A 15435-nucleotide genomic window follows, 5' to 3' on the forward strand; every position below is an offset into this window, starting at 1 on the left:
GAAACCCTGGCCTCTGAGCGGCCCGCTTGGAGGCAGGCTGTGCAGCATGGCCTTTCCCAGTTTGAAGAGACACTTGGCCAACAGACTGAGGCTAAGAGGCAAAGAAGGAAGGCCCATAGCCAGGGAGACAGACCAGGGACAGACTGCGCTTGCTCCTGCTGTGGAAGGGATTGTCACTCCCGAATTGGCCTTTTCAGCCACACTAGACGCTGTTCCAGAACCACCTTTCAGAGCGCGATACCAGAGTCTTTCGAGACTGAAGGTTGCCAACAGAATACCACCATTTCTCCAAAGAGCTCAGGGCAGGGTACACGGCTGCTCCCCCCCCTTTTTCCTCACAACAACCCTGTAAGGTAGGTAGGGCTGAGAGAAAGTGACTGGCCCAAGGTCACCCAGGAAGCTTTGTGGCCAAGGGGGGACTTGAACCTGGATCATCCAGGTCTAAGTCCACCTCCCAAACCACTACACCACGCTGGCTCTCCTGATAGAGTCCTTATTGGTGGGGATATCTGAAATGTACAGGTCATGTTGTAGCATTAGGAAATATGGAAGCACAGTTGTTCTTATTAAGCATGGGTTTTATCTGAAGTCGTACTTACCTGTCCATATTCTGAAGTTATCTTTTTTCCATTCAGGAATGTCTTCTGACAGATCAGATAGAAGAAAAGCAATATCATCAGCAAACACATTAAGCAAACGTTTGTGCCTGTGAACTCTTATCCTCTTAATGTTAGGATTTTTGCAGATAGTTGTGGCAAGATGTTCTGTGGGAATAGTGAAAGAGCAGTGGGGACAAAGGGCCCTCTATTGATGGGAAATCAAAATCATCGACTCTTTCTACCTCTTTGGATTTCAGGTAGATTCTGTAATTTCAGGTAGGAACTGTAGCCCGCCCCCATTTAGTTTTTTTGTACTAGAACAAGCAAAGGGGCATCGCTCCCTGAGGCATTTGGTGGGCCACTGTGAGATACAGGAAGCTGGACTAGATAGGCCCATGGCCTGATCCATCGGGGCTATTCTTATGTTCCAGCATATCACACACTTTTAGCACAGTCCTATGCGTGTCTACTCAGAAGTAAGCCCCGTTGAGTTCAACAAGACTTACTCCTAGGTAAGTGTGTTGAGGATTGCAGCCTTAATTTTGCACCTAAGGGGGGTGGGGTATTGTCATCTCACTCACTCAGTCACTCAGGACCCAGTCCTATCCAGTTTTCCAGTGCCAGTGCAACTGTGCTAATGGGGTGTGCACTGTATCCTGCAGTGGGGAGGCAGTCACAGAGGCCTCCTCAAGGTATGGGAACATTTGTTCCCTTACCTTGGAGCTGCATTGCGACTACACCAGTGCTGGAAAGTTGGATAGGATTGGGCCCTCAATCACTCATATTTTTATCCTTCCCTTCTCCAAAGAGCTCAGGGTGAGCTCTTTTTTTATCCTTCCCTTCTCCAAAGAGCTCAGTACATGGTTGCTTCCCTCCTCCTGTCATCACAACAACCTTGTGAGGTAGGAAAGGCTGAGAGAGTGACTGGCCCAAGGGCACCCAGCAAGTTTTGTGGCTGAGCAGGAATTTGAACCTGAATCTTCCAGGTCTGATTGCGGCTCCTGAATCACTGCACCATCCTGGCTCTCTAGTTTGTTGGCATTTGAAACCTTGGCCACCTTGCTGTTTACCTCTAACTTCAGATCACGTTAGGACTGCTGTAGAAGCCTTTGCTACCCTCAGCAATCATAGAGGAGTAAGTAACTTGGATGATCAGTGCTGCCGCTCTCTCCTTTCTCCTTATTGTCTTCCATGACCACACATAGGTTATCATATCAGAGGAATCCAGCAGTGACATCTTCATCCTCTAAATTTTCCAAATCTGATTGTAATTCTAACTTTAGAGCATCAAGAATCCCCCTGGCTGCCTGGTGATTGCTTGCCATTAATTCACCTTCATGAATAACAATGAGCTTAAAGGGAAAGCCCTAGTGATATGTAAAACCAGAGTATCCCTATAGCACTTGAATGCCTTCCCGAATTGTCAGATGTCAGGAGGAATGTCCCAAAAGTTTTGGATTTGCTCCCCTTTATATGAGATTGCCTACAGTTCTCTTCCTGTGTGAAAAAAGCTGTTCCTTAGACTGAACCTTAGTAAATCTCATAATGATTCCTTTAGAGAAACCTGTGTGTAAAACCTCTGGAAGCTTTTGCACAGCTAACTCTTTCCAAATCCATTATAGTTCTATCAGGCAGCCATCTCAAGGGCCAAGGCACAGGGAAAACAATCTTGTTCTGCCTGTCCTCAAATTCTGGGCCTCCGCAGGTGCTAAGATTTGGGCATCTGCTGCTGTTTTGAAGACTTTCAAATTTTAATTGAAGCCCAACTGTGTTGTACAATGACAATATTTTACCTTCCTTAGTCTGATCAGGGAAAAGATTCTATACTCTGCCTCCGCAGTGTCTTCTGTCTCTCAGATTAATGGTCAATAATTGTGACATCTCTATCGGTTTTGTCAGATTGGAGTTTAAATCATTCCAAAATTGTTTAAATTGCCTCGCCGAAGGTAGGTCAGGATGCACAGCATCTGTTTCAGGTTTTGTCTATTCTTTCTCATTTAGCATATCTGGGCATTACTCCCACTTGCTCTGTAGTGAGAATACATTTTTGGGGCTTTAAAAAAATGCTTTTAAGGACCATTGGCGTCAAGAAAGCAATCCGTGGGATGTCCCCTTGAATTCCTTATCACAGTGGTTCCCAAACTGTGGGTTGCAGCGCCTTAGGGCATCACTGTAAACTCACAGGAACACCATGGGATATCCCCAGTGGCCAATCCTACCAGCTGTCCTGAGCACCTAGATAGTGTGAAATCTTGTGAGATTTGATGCCACCGTCTTGGCTCGCGTGAGATTTCACAAGATTTGAGCACTGCCATCTTGGATTGCTTGATCCAAGATGGTGGTGCCCATTTGAGCCAGTAAGAAGAGGCTGCAGTGACCCAGTGATTTGGGGACCCACTGCCTTACCCTTTCCTATGGTTTGTTGAGGTTGACATAAGACCACTTCCTCGGTGGAGAAAAAGAGAATTATTTTCCTGTTCCTCCAGCTGGCACCAATAAAATCCTTACACTTGCAGTTCTGTACAAACACATCCCGGTGCTTATTTTCTTAGTATTTGAATCCTTCGCATTTAGCACATGTTAATTTAAATCTTAAACGATGATCAAGCAGCTTTATAATTGTCAGTTTCCTTCTGACCTCTCCCTCTTGGGTGCAAGCGTTATAGTTGTGAAAGGGGATTAATGGAGTGGCCTCGTGCCTTTTCTGTTCCTCTCAAGGAGGTTTTTTTTTGTTCTTTCAAGCACGTATGCGCACAGCGTGCATTTGACTTTTCCGTTGGGAAACGTGGCTTCCAGATAAAATTAAGAGATAAGAGATGCAATTTTGAAACTAAGGCAGAAAGAAAGAAAATGCTAAGCAACCCTTGGAACCAAAGAACTTGGCTGGGATTTCCCGCAAATGTCCTTTTCAGTTAAACCCCAGAGCAGCAATTACATTTGGGGGATCTGGGGGGCTCCAGTTCAGACCTTGCCAGAATTCTGAGCTAGCCGCTGTGAGTAACAAGCTCTGTCCAACCGGCTTCAAGCGCTATTCATAGAGATGTTTGTCTCTGGTAAGATAGGCTTGCATCCAGGGCCAGTCTTAAGGCAATTTGGCCAAATTGGGCCCCGCACCAGCTACCTCCTCCCTCTGTAGCCGATGCTCTAGCATGGAATCTTCCATGCTGAGGCATTGCAAGGAGAATGTGGTGAGCAGAGCATTGTGGCAAGACGCCTGTCCCTCCAACCCTCCCCTGGGTCTGGTTGGCTTGAAATCCTCCCCCTCTGGAAGCAGTTGGCAGTGACGCTGCTGTTGGAAGCCTTACCACTGCTGTTAATCCTGCTGAGTGGGGTGTGAGTGTATGGATAGGGTGCAGCTCCTAAGGCCAGCCCTGCTTCAGAGGTGGTCCAAAGGGGGCCGTGGGTGGTTGGCTCCCCCAGCTGCCTGCTAGCAGGGAAGGGCACCCCCTGTGCTGGGGAGCAAAATCAGGTGCCAGGGGAACACCCACTGGGCAGGGTGCCGGCGAGATGGGCTGGAATGGGAGCCCAGGTTTACCTAACCAATAGATCTGGGCTCCAAGTTCAGGGGGAGCCCAGGTGCACCCGACCAGAAAATCTTGGCCACAGAGGCCATGTTAAATCAGGAGTCCAGGTCTTAACCCCCTGGTTGACCTGGGCTCTGGAGTTGGTAGTGCTCATGCCAACCCTCCTCCAAACACAAACACTGGATCCACCCCTACCCTGTGTTAAGTCTTACTGAACACAACAGGTTTACTTCTGAGTAAAATAAACCACACTGCTTCTGAGCACCTCTATTATCAGGAGATTGGGCACATTTGTGGAGCATAGATCTAGCAGTGGTTGTCTGTGGAAATCTCTATGTTCTGAGGCAGCATTGCAAGACTCAAGGAAGCTTGCAACACACACAAACATACACACATACACAATGGCAGCAAAAACAACAGTTGGGGCTGTTTTCATGCCTTTCTTATGAGCTTCCACTACTTTTTTTTCCCCTTTGCTGTTGGTAAATTTTCCTGACTGGTAGAATCTCCAGTTTGATTTTCTTGATGGTCTTGCAACAGCCCTGCCTCAAGTCCGCTTTCTGACTCCTTGATTCAGCTTTGTATCTCCTTAATACAAAATTCTGTTTCAGGTCTGTTCTCTGTAGTTCTGTGGCTGGTGTGATTGTGTCTCTGTTTTTCTTCTTTCTGAAAAAAAAAAAATTGTTGTTTGTTTCTCTTGCTGCTTTTCTGGTTGTTAGAGGAGTGGTTCAATCAAGGTGAGTCCTAGAATTTTCCTTGTCTACTTTTCATTCTCCAGCTCTGCTATCATCACTCCTTTCCTTTCTCTGTGTGCAAGGATGCCTGCTGGGGGAGAGAGAGGTTGACTCTGGTTTTTCCTTCTCCCTGGATTCCATGGTGCATTGCTTCTGTGGTGCTCTTCCTCATGGGTTGGCTTCCATTGTCATTGACTGCATATCATGGTGATAAATTTGGGGCCAATTTGTATAATTCTCCCAGTCTAGGAGAAGAAAGAGAAAGGGACTCTTTCCTCTGAGAAGGGACGTGGCTCAAACAGTCAGCCATGCCTCCAAAAGGAGCTATTTCTTTCACATACTGCATAAATGGTCTGTGGAACTCATTGCCACAAGGTGTGGTGATTGCCAGTGGCCTGGGTAGGATTAAATGTGATTGGACACATTGATGGAGGAAGAGTCTAGCCATGATGTTCTATGTGCTACCTCCAGGTTTAATTGCCTCTGAATAACTGTTGCAGGGGAGCAGTGGCAGAAAGCAGTGCACCTTTTTGTCCTGCTTGTGGACTTCCCAGAGACTGCTGTGTGGGAAACAGGACTGGGATGGGCCGTGGGTAGGATCCAGCAGGGCCCTCCATTTGCTCTTATGTCCCTCTATTTGTGATTCCACTTGCCTGATCTTGTCTGATCTCGGAAGATAAGCAGTGTCAGGCCTGGTTAGTACTTGCATGGGAGACTGCCTGGGAATACCGGGTGCTGTAGGCTTCTATTAGAGTCTTTCGAGACTGAAGGTTGCCAACCATCTCCCTATACTGAACACTATCTCTCGATCTTGTCTCATCTCGGAAGCTAAGCAGAGTCAGGCCTGGTTAGTTCTTGGATGGGAGACCGCCTGGGAATACCTGGTGCTGTAGGCTTCTACCATAGTCTTTCGAGACTGAAGGTTGCCAACCATCTCCCTATACTGAACACTATCTCCCGATCTTGTCTGATCTCGGAAGCTAAGCAGGGTCAGGCCTGGTTAGTTCTTGGATGGGAGACCGCCTGGGAATACCTGGTGCTGAAGGCTTATAACCCTAGTCTTTCGAGACTGAAGGTTGTCAACCGTTTTTTTGTGATTCCGATGAAATGTGTACATTTGAAACTTGCATGGCACCCCTCCAGTGTTGCCCATGTGCTGCTATTGCAGAAAAGAGTTGCAGGCTTCCCTAAGGGGGGTGGCACCTCTGGGTTCCCCCTCCATGCATAATCCCAAAAATGTAAGAAAATGAAGTTCTCCTTATTTCTATTGCCTCTTTCAGTGTTCCAGGTAATATTTAATCCGGTGGTTCCCAAACCAGTTCTGGGCACAATGCCCATGTAGCCTCTTCTCGGCTCAGCCAGGTGCCACCATCTTGGCTCTCATCAAATCTTGTGGAGTCCAAGGTGGCAGTGTCCAAATCTAGTGAGATTTTGCGAGATCCAAGATGGTGATGATGCCCAAATCTTGTGAGATTTGGATGCTGCCACCTGGGATCTCACAAAATCTCGTGAGATTCAAGATGACAAGCGCCTGGGGGAACACGTAGGAGGAGCCACCAGGGCATCCCGCAGCAACCCTGTGAGTGTGCCACAACACCCTACGGCATTGCAACATATGCAACCCATGATTTAATATCAAAGAAGCAGGTCGTGTTTGCTGCTGTCATACCTAATTGACACATACCAGTGGCTTGGATCCAATCATGGGCCGTCCATAGACTTAAGTGCCTTTCTGAGGTCAGAAACTGCAATCAGCCTCCCATGATGGGGTCATTTTAATGTTACACCAGCCTTGTTCCAACTGTGATTTGGTTGGTTGGCAACCTTCAGTCTCGAAAGACTATGGTAGAAGCCTACAGCACCCAGTATTCCCAGGCGGTCTCCCATCCGAGTACTAACCAGGCCGGACCCTGCTTAGCTTCCGAGATCAGACGAGATCGGGAGATAGCGTTCAGTATAGGGAGATGGTTGGCAACCTTCAGTCTCGAAAGACTATGGTATAAGCCTACAGCACCCGGTATTCCCAGGCGGTCTCTCATCCAAGTACTAACCAGGCCTGACCCTGCTTAGCTTCCGAGATCAGACAAGATCAGGAGATAGTGTTCAGTATAGGGAGATGGTTGGCAACCTTCAGTCTCGAAAGACTATGGTGTGAGCCTACAGCACCCAGTATTCCCAGGCGGTCTCCCATCCAAGTACTAACCAGGCCGGACCCTGCTTAGCTTCCGAGATCAGACGAGATCGGGAGATAGCGTTCAGTATAGGGAGATGGTTGGCAACCTTCAGTCTCGAAAGACTATGGTGTCAGCCTACAGCACCCAGTATTCCCAGGCGGTCTCCCATCCGAGTACTAACCAGGCCGGACCCTGCTTAGCTTCCGAGCTCAGACGAGATCGGGAGATAGCGTTCAGTATAGGGAGATGGTTGGCAACCTTCAGTCTCGAAAGACTATGGTGTCAGCCTACAGCACCCAGTATTCCCAGGTGGTCTCCCATCTGAGTACTAACCAGGCCGGACCCTGCTTAGCTTCCGAGATCAGACGAGATCGGGCATCTGCAGGGTAACATTTTCCACATTTTTATACTGCCCTTCCTCCAAGGAGCTCAGGGTGGTATACATGGTTCCAATCCTCCTTTTGTTCTCAACAACAACCCTGTGAGGTCGGTGAGGCTGAAAGAGAATGACTGGCCCAAGGGCACCCAGGAAGCCTTGCGGCTGAGCAGGGATTTGAACCTGGATCTTTCAGATCTAACTCCCAAAATGCGGTTGGCTGGCTCTGGAAGGGTGCATGGGCACTACTGGCCCAAAACACCATCCTGGCTCTTGAAGGGTGCATGGTACTCTCCTAACGTGTAGTGCCTTGCCCCTATTTCTCAGTGATTTACCAAACCCTTTCTAGGTTTCCCCCATTCTCCAAAACGGACAGCTCTTGTCAGAGATCAGTTGTTTTCTGAGCATGATATGCTTGATGGCTTCTTGTCTGAGGAAAAAAAAAAAGGGAGTTAAAGAAGCTTTTAATTTCACAGTGTGAGAGATTGCAAATAGCTGATTACCCTCAGTACATTTCTTGTCAGGCAGCTCTCGTATCCCCCACGGACTTTGCTGGCTCTGATCTCCGAGTCCCATAAAGCACGTCTGTCACCAGCCATTTCCAAAGCTGTCTGTCTCCTGGCTAGTATTTGAGCAATGTTCCTTGTCTGAGGATCCCTCCTTCCCTTTTGGGAGAGGAGCCTGGATGTTGTCAGCCAGTAGGGAGGGGAGGTTCGTTGAAAAAGGGAAAATATCAGAAAGGCAAATCTGGGAGGTTACGTTCAACAACTGTCAGGTGTCGTGGCAAATTTTGAAGTGTGGGCGTTCAGCGTGACCCCCTCGCAGCCATGCCCCACTAAAGTTAGAAAGCAAAGCAAAAGCAACTTTGAATTTCTTCAGTCTTGTATTTTCTTCTCCTGTCAGTTACATCTACCTTGAAACTTACTGCAATTTGTTTAAAGAATTCGTCTTTTCATCCAAAAGTCTTAGAGTGGGTTTCAATAGTTTGAGACAAATGTACAGGCTGCCCCCTTCCCCTTCCCCCAATCAACAGGGGAAATGTTCTTACACCCCCCCCCCCCATGGATACCGGAAAACTTGGATAAGGGGAAAGCCTATATCTGCAGTTCCTCACATGCGCACACCCATGTCCGTTGCTCTTAGAATGGGTTGCAGAAAGCCGAGAACCCCCTGTGCGTGGCGCTGAGCAACGCTGGTGGAAGGCTGGCATAGACAGCTGAAAAAGAAATAGATATTTGAGTTGCTCCAGGTGCAGAGTTGAAGGCATTTTCTCAAGGGTTGAAACTACGCAGGTTTAGCAGGACCTCCTGAAAATACTAAACAGGCAGTGTGTCATGGATTAAATGGAGTGGAGGTTTTGAAACTTGTCTAGTGCAGCTGCTGCCTCTCTCTCTCTCTCTCTCTCTCTCTCTCTCTCTCTCTCATCTTCTGCCATCACATTTTGTGATTTCTGCAATTCTAAGAAGTGACAAGCAGAGCGGATTTTTCCCTAAACCACTGGGGCTGGGCTGTCATTGCTAAGTGTAGCATCTTGACACAATGCCTGACATCTTGATTTTGGTGCACATTCAGTGCAAGCTTCCCCAAAATGGGAGTATCACTATTCTGCTTTGAGTGGCCTTAGAAATTAAAGTGAAGCTTTTTTTGGGGGGGGGGGGGGGCCTTTTGTGAATTGCCCTTGTTAATTTTAGTTAATTTCCGAAGTGCTGACGAAAACAGTCAGGCATTGGGTTCAACTGGGGCGGGGGGAGCAAGGATGAATGTTTAACCTGAGCTATGAACAGACACAAACAAGCCTCGTTAAACTCATCTCGGAGTTTACTGTATTTTACATTGCAACAATTCCTGTTTTTAATCCAAGGGGCTGATGTTGGAAGCCTGTGATTGGATACTCTTTCTCTTGAGTGGGTCCCAAATTTGCAGGCCAAAGAGGCCCACCTGTATATTTAAAAAGAAATATTATCAAGAGATGCACCTCTTTCTCTCTGTGAGTCAGCTTGGGGAAGCTATTTTGTGAATTATGAACTTGGATCTTTGTGTTCAGGGTTGGCCCCTTCATGAGGCCAACTGAGGTGGCTGCCTCCGGTGCAGGATTGATGGGGATGTCTGTTACCTGCAGCTTCCGTCAGTCCTCCTCCTTGCACTCCATGGGAAAGAGGTGGGGATTGTAGTGAAAGAGGAAGTGGGCAAAATTAGAGGGGGGGGGGCGTCATGCAGCAGTGTTTCCAGTTGGACCCTGCAGCTCCTGAGGCCGGCCTTGCTGGGTGAAGAGGGATCTTCTACTCCGCTTTGTAGGATGGGGTAAAAGACTGTGTTGAATTTTGTCAGGTGCCCTGGAAAACGTGGAACCAGGCCTGGTGCTTGACAAACGACAAATCATTAAACCAGCACCGAAAAGAAATGTGATTATTTTTAATTATTGCCAGATGCAAGGGAGGGCACCAGGATGCGGGTCTCTGGTGGGTTGTGAGATACAGCAAGCTGGACTAGATGGGCCTATGGCCTGATCCAGTGGGGCTGTTCTTATGTTCTTAACTACAATTCCCAGAATGCCTTGCAGGTCTCTTGTGATCTGGTGTGCTCCCTGGGGCATTTGGTGGGCCGCTGTGAGATACAGGAAGCTGGACTAGATGGGCCTACGGCCTGATCCAGTGGGGCTGTTCTTATGTTCTTAACTACAATTCCCAGGAAGCCTTGCAGGTCTCTTGTGATCTGGTGTGCTCCCTGGGGCATTTGGTGGGCCGCTGTGAGATACAGGAAGCTGGACTAGATGGGCCTACGGCCTGATCCAGTGGGGCTGTTCTTATCTTCTTAACTACAATTCCCAGGAAGCCTTGCAGGTCTCTTGTTATCTGGTGTGCTCCCTGGGGCATTTGGTGGGCCACTGTGAGATACAGGAAGCTGGACTAGATGGGCCTACGGCCTGATCCAGTGGGGCTGTTCTTATGTTCTTAACTACAATTCCCAGGAAGCCTTGCAGGTCTCTTGTGATCTGGTGTGCTCCCTGGGGCATTTGGTGGGCCGCTGTGAGATACAGGAAGCTGGACTAGATGGGCCTACGGCCTGATCCAGTGGGGCTGTTCTTATGTTCTTAACTACAATTCCCAGAATGCCTTGCAGGTCTCTTGTGATCTGGTGTGCTCCCTGGGGCATTTGGTGGGCCGCTGTGAGATACAGGAAGCTGGACTAGATGGGCCTACGGCCTGATCCAGTGGGGCTGTTCTTATCTTCTTAACTACAATTCCCAGGAAGCCTTGCAGGTCTCTTGTTATCTGGTGTGCTCCCTGGGGCATTTGGTGGGCCACTGTGAGATACAGGAAGCTGGACTAGATGGGCCTACGGCCTGATCCAGTGGGGCTGTTGTTATGTTCTTAACTACAATTCCCAGGAAGCCTTGCAGGTCTCTTGTGATCTGGTGTGCTCCCTGGGGCATTTGGTGGGCCGCTGTGAGATACAGGAAGCTGGACTAGATGGGCCTACGGCCTGATCCAGTGGGGCTGTTGTTATGTTCTTAACTACAATTCCCAGGAAGCCTTGCAGGTCTCTTGTGATCTGGTGTGCTCCCTGAGGCATTTGGTGGGCTGCTGTGAGATACAGGAAGCTGGACTAGATGGGCCTACGGCCTGATCCAGTGGGGCTGTTCTTATGTTCTTAACTACAATTCCCAGAATGCCTTGCAGGTCTTCTTGTTATCTGGTGTGCTCCCTGGGGCATTTGGTGGGCCACTGTGAGATACAGAAAGCTGGACTAGATGGGCCTATGGCCTGATCCAGTGGGGCTGTTCTTATGTTCTTAACTACAATTCCCAGAATGCCTTGCCAGGTCTTCTTATTATCTGGTGTGCTCCCTGGGGCATTTGGTGGGGCCGCTGTGAGATACAGGAAGCTGGACTAGATGGGCCTATGGCCTGATCCAGTGGAGCTGTTCTTATGTTCTTAACTACAATTCCCAGAATGCCTTGCAGGTCTTCTTGTTATCTGGTGTGCTCCCTGGGGCATTTGGTGGGCCGCTGTGAGATCCAGGAAGCTGGACTAGATGGGCCTATGGCCTGATCCAGTGGAGCTGTTCTTATGATCTTCACTACAATTCCCAGAATGCCTTGCAGGTCTTCTTGTTATCTGGTGTGCTCCCTGGGGCATTTGGTGGGCCGCTGTGAGATCCAGGAAGCTGGACTAGATGGGCCTATGGCCTGATCCAGTGGGGCTGTTCTTATGTTCTTAATTGCAAGCAGTGTAGGCAACCATTACATGCCCAGTTTGCTTGGGCAGGGGAAAAAGTGGGTGCATGCAAGCGATGGTGTGTGTGTATGTGTGATGTTGATGTTTTTATTCCATTGATCCCCCATTTTCTGCTGTGACAGTGGCTGATTTTTCAGTGCGTTCCTGCATCCGAAACCTTTCCCTTCTCCCTCTTCTGTCCCATGTGCAGGAAAGAAGAACGGAGATGTCGACAGAAACTTTGACACACTGGATTTACCTAAGAGGTCTGAATCGGCAAAAGGTAACGTGCCATGCTCTTAAACGCGCATTAAAAAAGCCCAACAGAGGGGGAGGTGTCAATGCCTCAGTGGTCCTTCGGGGAGAGTGAAAAGTTTTCATCCCTAGATTTCACACTTACTTAATTTCACTCTCCAGTGACCATTTGTGTCTCTGTTCCTAGTGTATGTTATGTTTGTGTTTGGATTGAACTGGCTGGAGAGGGAGATAATGGGAACTGAGGTCTCTTCTTCTGCAGTGCGCTCTGTTTATTACAGCAGATTAAGAATGATTAGGATTTTGTGGTTTGCCGCTCTTGCTGTTTGCTGCACTTGAATTTCACTTCATTTCATAGGAGATGCCGCTTTTCGCTTATATTGTGGCAAGGCAGGCATTGGGGCACATGCAGTTTTTGTATCATTTCGGATTCCTAGCCTGGCAGACCATTTTCCACCATCATTCGCTATGATTGGGACAGGCCCAGCAGCAACTGTTACCCTGCACATGCCCGATCTCGTCTGATCTTGGAAGCTAAGCAGGGTCAGGCCTGGTTAGTACTTGGATGGGAGACCACCTGGGAATACCGGGTGCTGTAGGCTTAAACCATAGTCTTTCGAGACTGAAGGTTGCCAACCATCTCCCTATACTGAACACTATCTCCCGATCTTGTCTGATCTCAGAAGCTAAGCAGGGTCATGCCTGGTTAGTACTTGAATGGGAGACTGCCTGGGAATACCCAGTGCTGTAGGCTTCTACCATAGTCTTTCGAGACTGAAGGTTGCCAACCAGTCATGGCTCTTTGAGGCTGCCTCCACCCTTATCTGAGGTGATAAGCCTCAACCTCAGCTCTTTCCACTCCTTGGATTTGAAAAGGAGGGATAAGGCAGAAGAGGAAGTAGGAGAGGAGAGTGAGACGTTCTAGCCCACCATTCTCCTCTCCTCTCCACTTCCTCTTCCACTTCATCCCCCTGTTTCTTTTCCAACATAGGGAGTAGGAGAAAGAGAAATAGCAGTGAAGGTGAATTGGCAGACAGGGATGAGTGTGTCCCCCTTCACCAGGCTGCTGCCTGAGGCAACCATCTCAGTCAGCCTAATGTATGGGTGAGCCCTTCACCACCATCAGCGTACAAGCACAACCTTCTCCAGCTGCGCATTGACTTGTGGCGTTGTCTTAGCTTCATGCTACGAAGCTAAGACTTTCCTTTTCAAGAATGAGATTTCAAGGTTAGTCAGAAAACTGTAAACCTGGCAGGGTTTCCCCCCCCCCCCAAAATGTTGGATAGGCCTCTCTGGAGAGCTGGCTATATAAGAACCCAAAAAGAGGGTCTGTCTCTTATGTTGGCAAACAGAACAGTCTGGCCCAAAACAAATATTCTGCAGCTTTCAGGAATGGAAGGAGTAGCTCACCACTGCATCCTCCCCTCCTTCTCCTCCTCCTGCCTGCTTGGTGGCAGCTCACAAAGAGTACCATTCCGGTCTGGTCTCAAACGCTCACTATACAAAAGGGGAAGACAGGAGGAGAGGAGAGTAGTGGGCTAGATCAGCCTTTCTCAACAGGAGCCATATGGCCCTCTGGGGTGCCCTGGCACATTTGAACAGAGCCACAGACTGAAAACACTGAGATAAGGGGGTTTTATGTTCATGTGTTATCCTTGTTTGAGAGGGAGGGGGCGACAACTGGAAGAGCTCCTAAGAGGCATACCAAAAAAAAAAGTTGAGAATGGCTGGGCTAGAGCATCTCTAGCACCCACTCTATCTTCTCAACATGTCCTCTTCCATTCCAAATACTGGTCAACCCTTCTCATCTTCTCATTTGACCTTCTCGTTTGACCATTTGAACAATCCCATTTGACCATTTGACCAACCCTTCTCATTTGACCATCCGCAGATTTGACTCAGTGTGGATGACTACTACGGATGAGAATGGACCTGCTGATTGATTGTTATTTAAATGGTCCATTAAAAAGTGGTTTAAGAATAGCTTTTCTTACTATTGGAAAGGGGCAGGCAGATAGTCTCCGGAGATTAGAATAGCAATTTGCAGGTCGCGCCAAGTACTTGACCCTCTCCCCTGGCCCTTGGTCACCCTGGAATGCAACACAGAAGCATTTAATCTCTTCCACGTTGCCTTCACCAGCACGCCAGGCCAAGGGAAGGAGGTCACTTGCCTCGGCGTGACTTGAAAATAGCTGCTGTAATCTCCAGAGTCCACCTGCCCGCAACGGTAAGGAAAGTTGTTTTAAAACTGCTTTTTAATGGGACGCTTTTCAATTTTTTTAAGTGGATTTAATCATCTGTGGTTTTTAGCATCCGTGCAGGTTCTGGGGACAGGGCCCAAAGAGAGGCAGGTGTGACAGAGGAAGCGAAGATAGTGGGTGCAGTAGGAAGTGGTGACCCTTTGCACCCCATTCTGCCCCCCCCCCAAGGTGCCCATCCCATGGGTGAGCCAACCTTGCACACATTCTCATTTCCTCTTGCTCATGCAGACTCACACAACTTCACTGTCACTCTCGTTGCTGTTGTTGGGGAATAAAAACACTGAGTAGTGGTTGTCAGTTGAGTATCTGGTTCTTTAAAATTGAAATTCTATGTGGTTCCTTTAATGGTCTTTTTAAAGGGTGTGTCCCCTTGCTGATTCCTCCTTATGTATATATAGCTTCTTGTTTGCTGACTTTGGTAGAACAGGAGAGTGTATTTTAATCTCTGTTTTTAACTATTGTTTTATTATACTTGCATGCATCCAAGGGCAGCTTTTTAGGGCTCCTGGTCTTCTAGTTTTAAGAACCTTGATGAGAGAAATCTTTGTATAAGTCTGCATCAGATTGTAAGTAAACTGCCTTTGGTCTCAACATTTGGATCTGAGTTTTTGTGCCTTGGTTTGCAAGCAGCCTGGGTAGAAGACTTTAAGAGTTTTTGCCTGAACCAATAGCTGTTCCCAATTGTGATAGCCAAGGTGACGTCCCTTCATAAACTGGGGCCACCTTAGGGCCCAGTCCTATCCAATTTTCCAGTGCCTGTGTAGCCGTGCCAACGGGGCATCCTGTGGTGGGGAGGCAGTCACAGAGGCCTCCTCAAGGTATGGGAACATTTGTTCCCTTACCACGGGGCTGCATTGCAGCTACACCAGTGCTGGAAAGTTGGATAGGATTGGACCCTTAGTTGTAATCAAGATGGATAAGCCCCTTCTCTGTGATGTGTATGTGCAACCTCCTGATTTTAGAAATGGGCTATGTCAGAATGCCAGATGCAAGGGAGGGCACCAGGATGAGGTCTCTTGTTATCTGGTGTGCTCCCTGGGGCATTTGGTGGGCCGCTGTGAGATACAGGAACCTGGACTAGATGGGCCTATGGCCTGATCCAGTGGGGCTGTTCTTATGTTCTCTGGCTCACACACATCACATGCTAGCAGTTATCAGCAGATGACTCCATTTATATTTTTGATGGATCATGTGTCTCACATGGAGTCAAGTTAGCGTGAAAAAAACATTTTCTGGAACAGATTTTGGGAACGATGGGGGGGAAAAATGAACTGCCGTCATCCTACAAAAATGTC

General features: G+C 48.3%; 1 protein-coding gene and 1 pseudogene across 6 annotated transcripts in view; both read left to right on the forward strand.

The window, feature by feature from the left end:
* Positions 1–15435, forward strand: part of ARVCF (ARVCF delta catenin family member) — a 752684-nt gene that overhangs the window by 672169 nt on the left and 65080 nt on the right. For all 6 annotated transcript variants that reach the window (XM_066609736.1, XM_066609733.1, XM_066609734.1 and 3 more), the window contains one exon: positions 11836–11907. In XM_066609736.1, the coding sequence (XP_066465833.1) occupies positions 11836–11907 (72 nt within the window). The remainder of the gene's footprint in view (positions 1–11835; positions 11908–15435) is intronic.
* Positions 12362–12481, forward strand: LOC136634754 (5S ribosomal RNA; annotated as a pseudogene).

This window comes from Tiliqua scincoides, chromosome 14, assembly GCF_035046505.1.
Source record: "Tiliqua scincoides isolate rTilSci1 chromosome 14, rTilSci1.hap2, whole genome shotgun sequence".
NCBI classification, from domain to species: Eukaryota; Metazoa; Chordata; class Lepidosauria; order Squamata; family Scincidae; genus Tiliqua; species Tiliqua scincoides.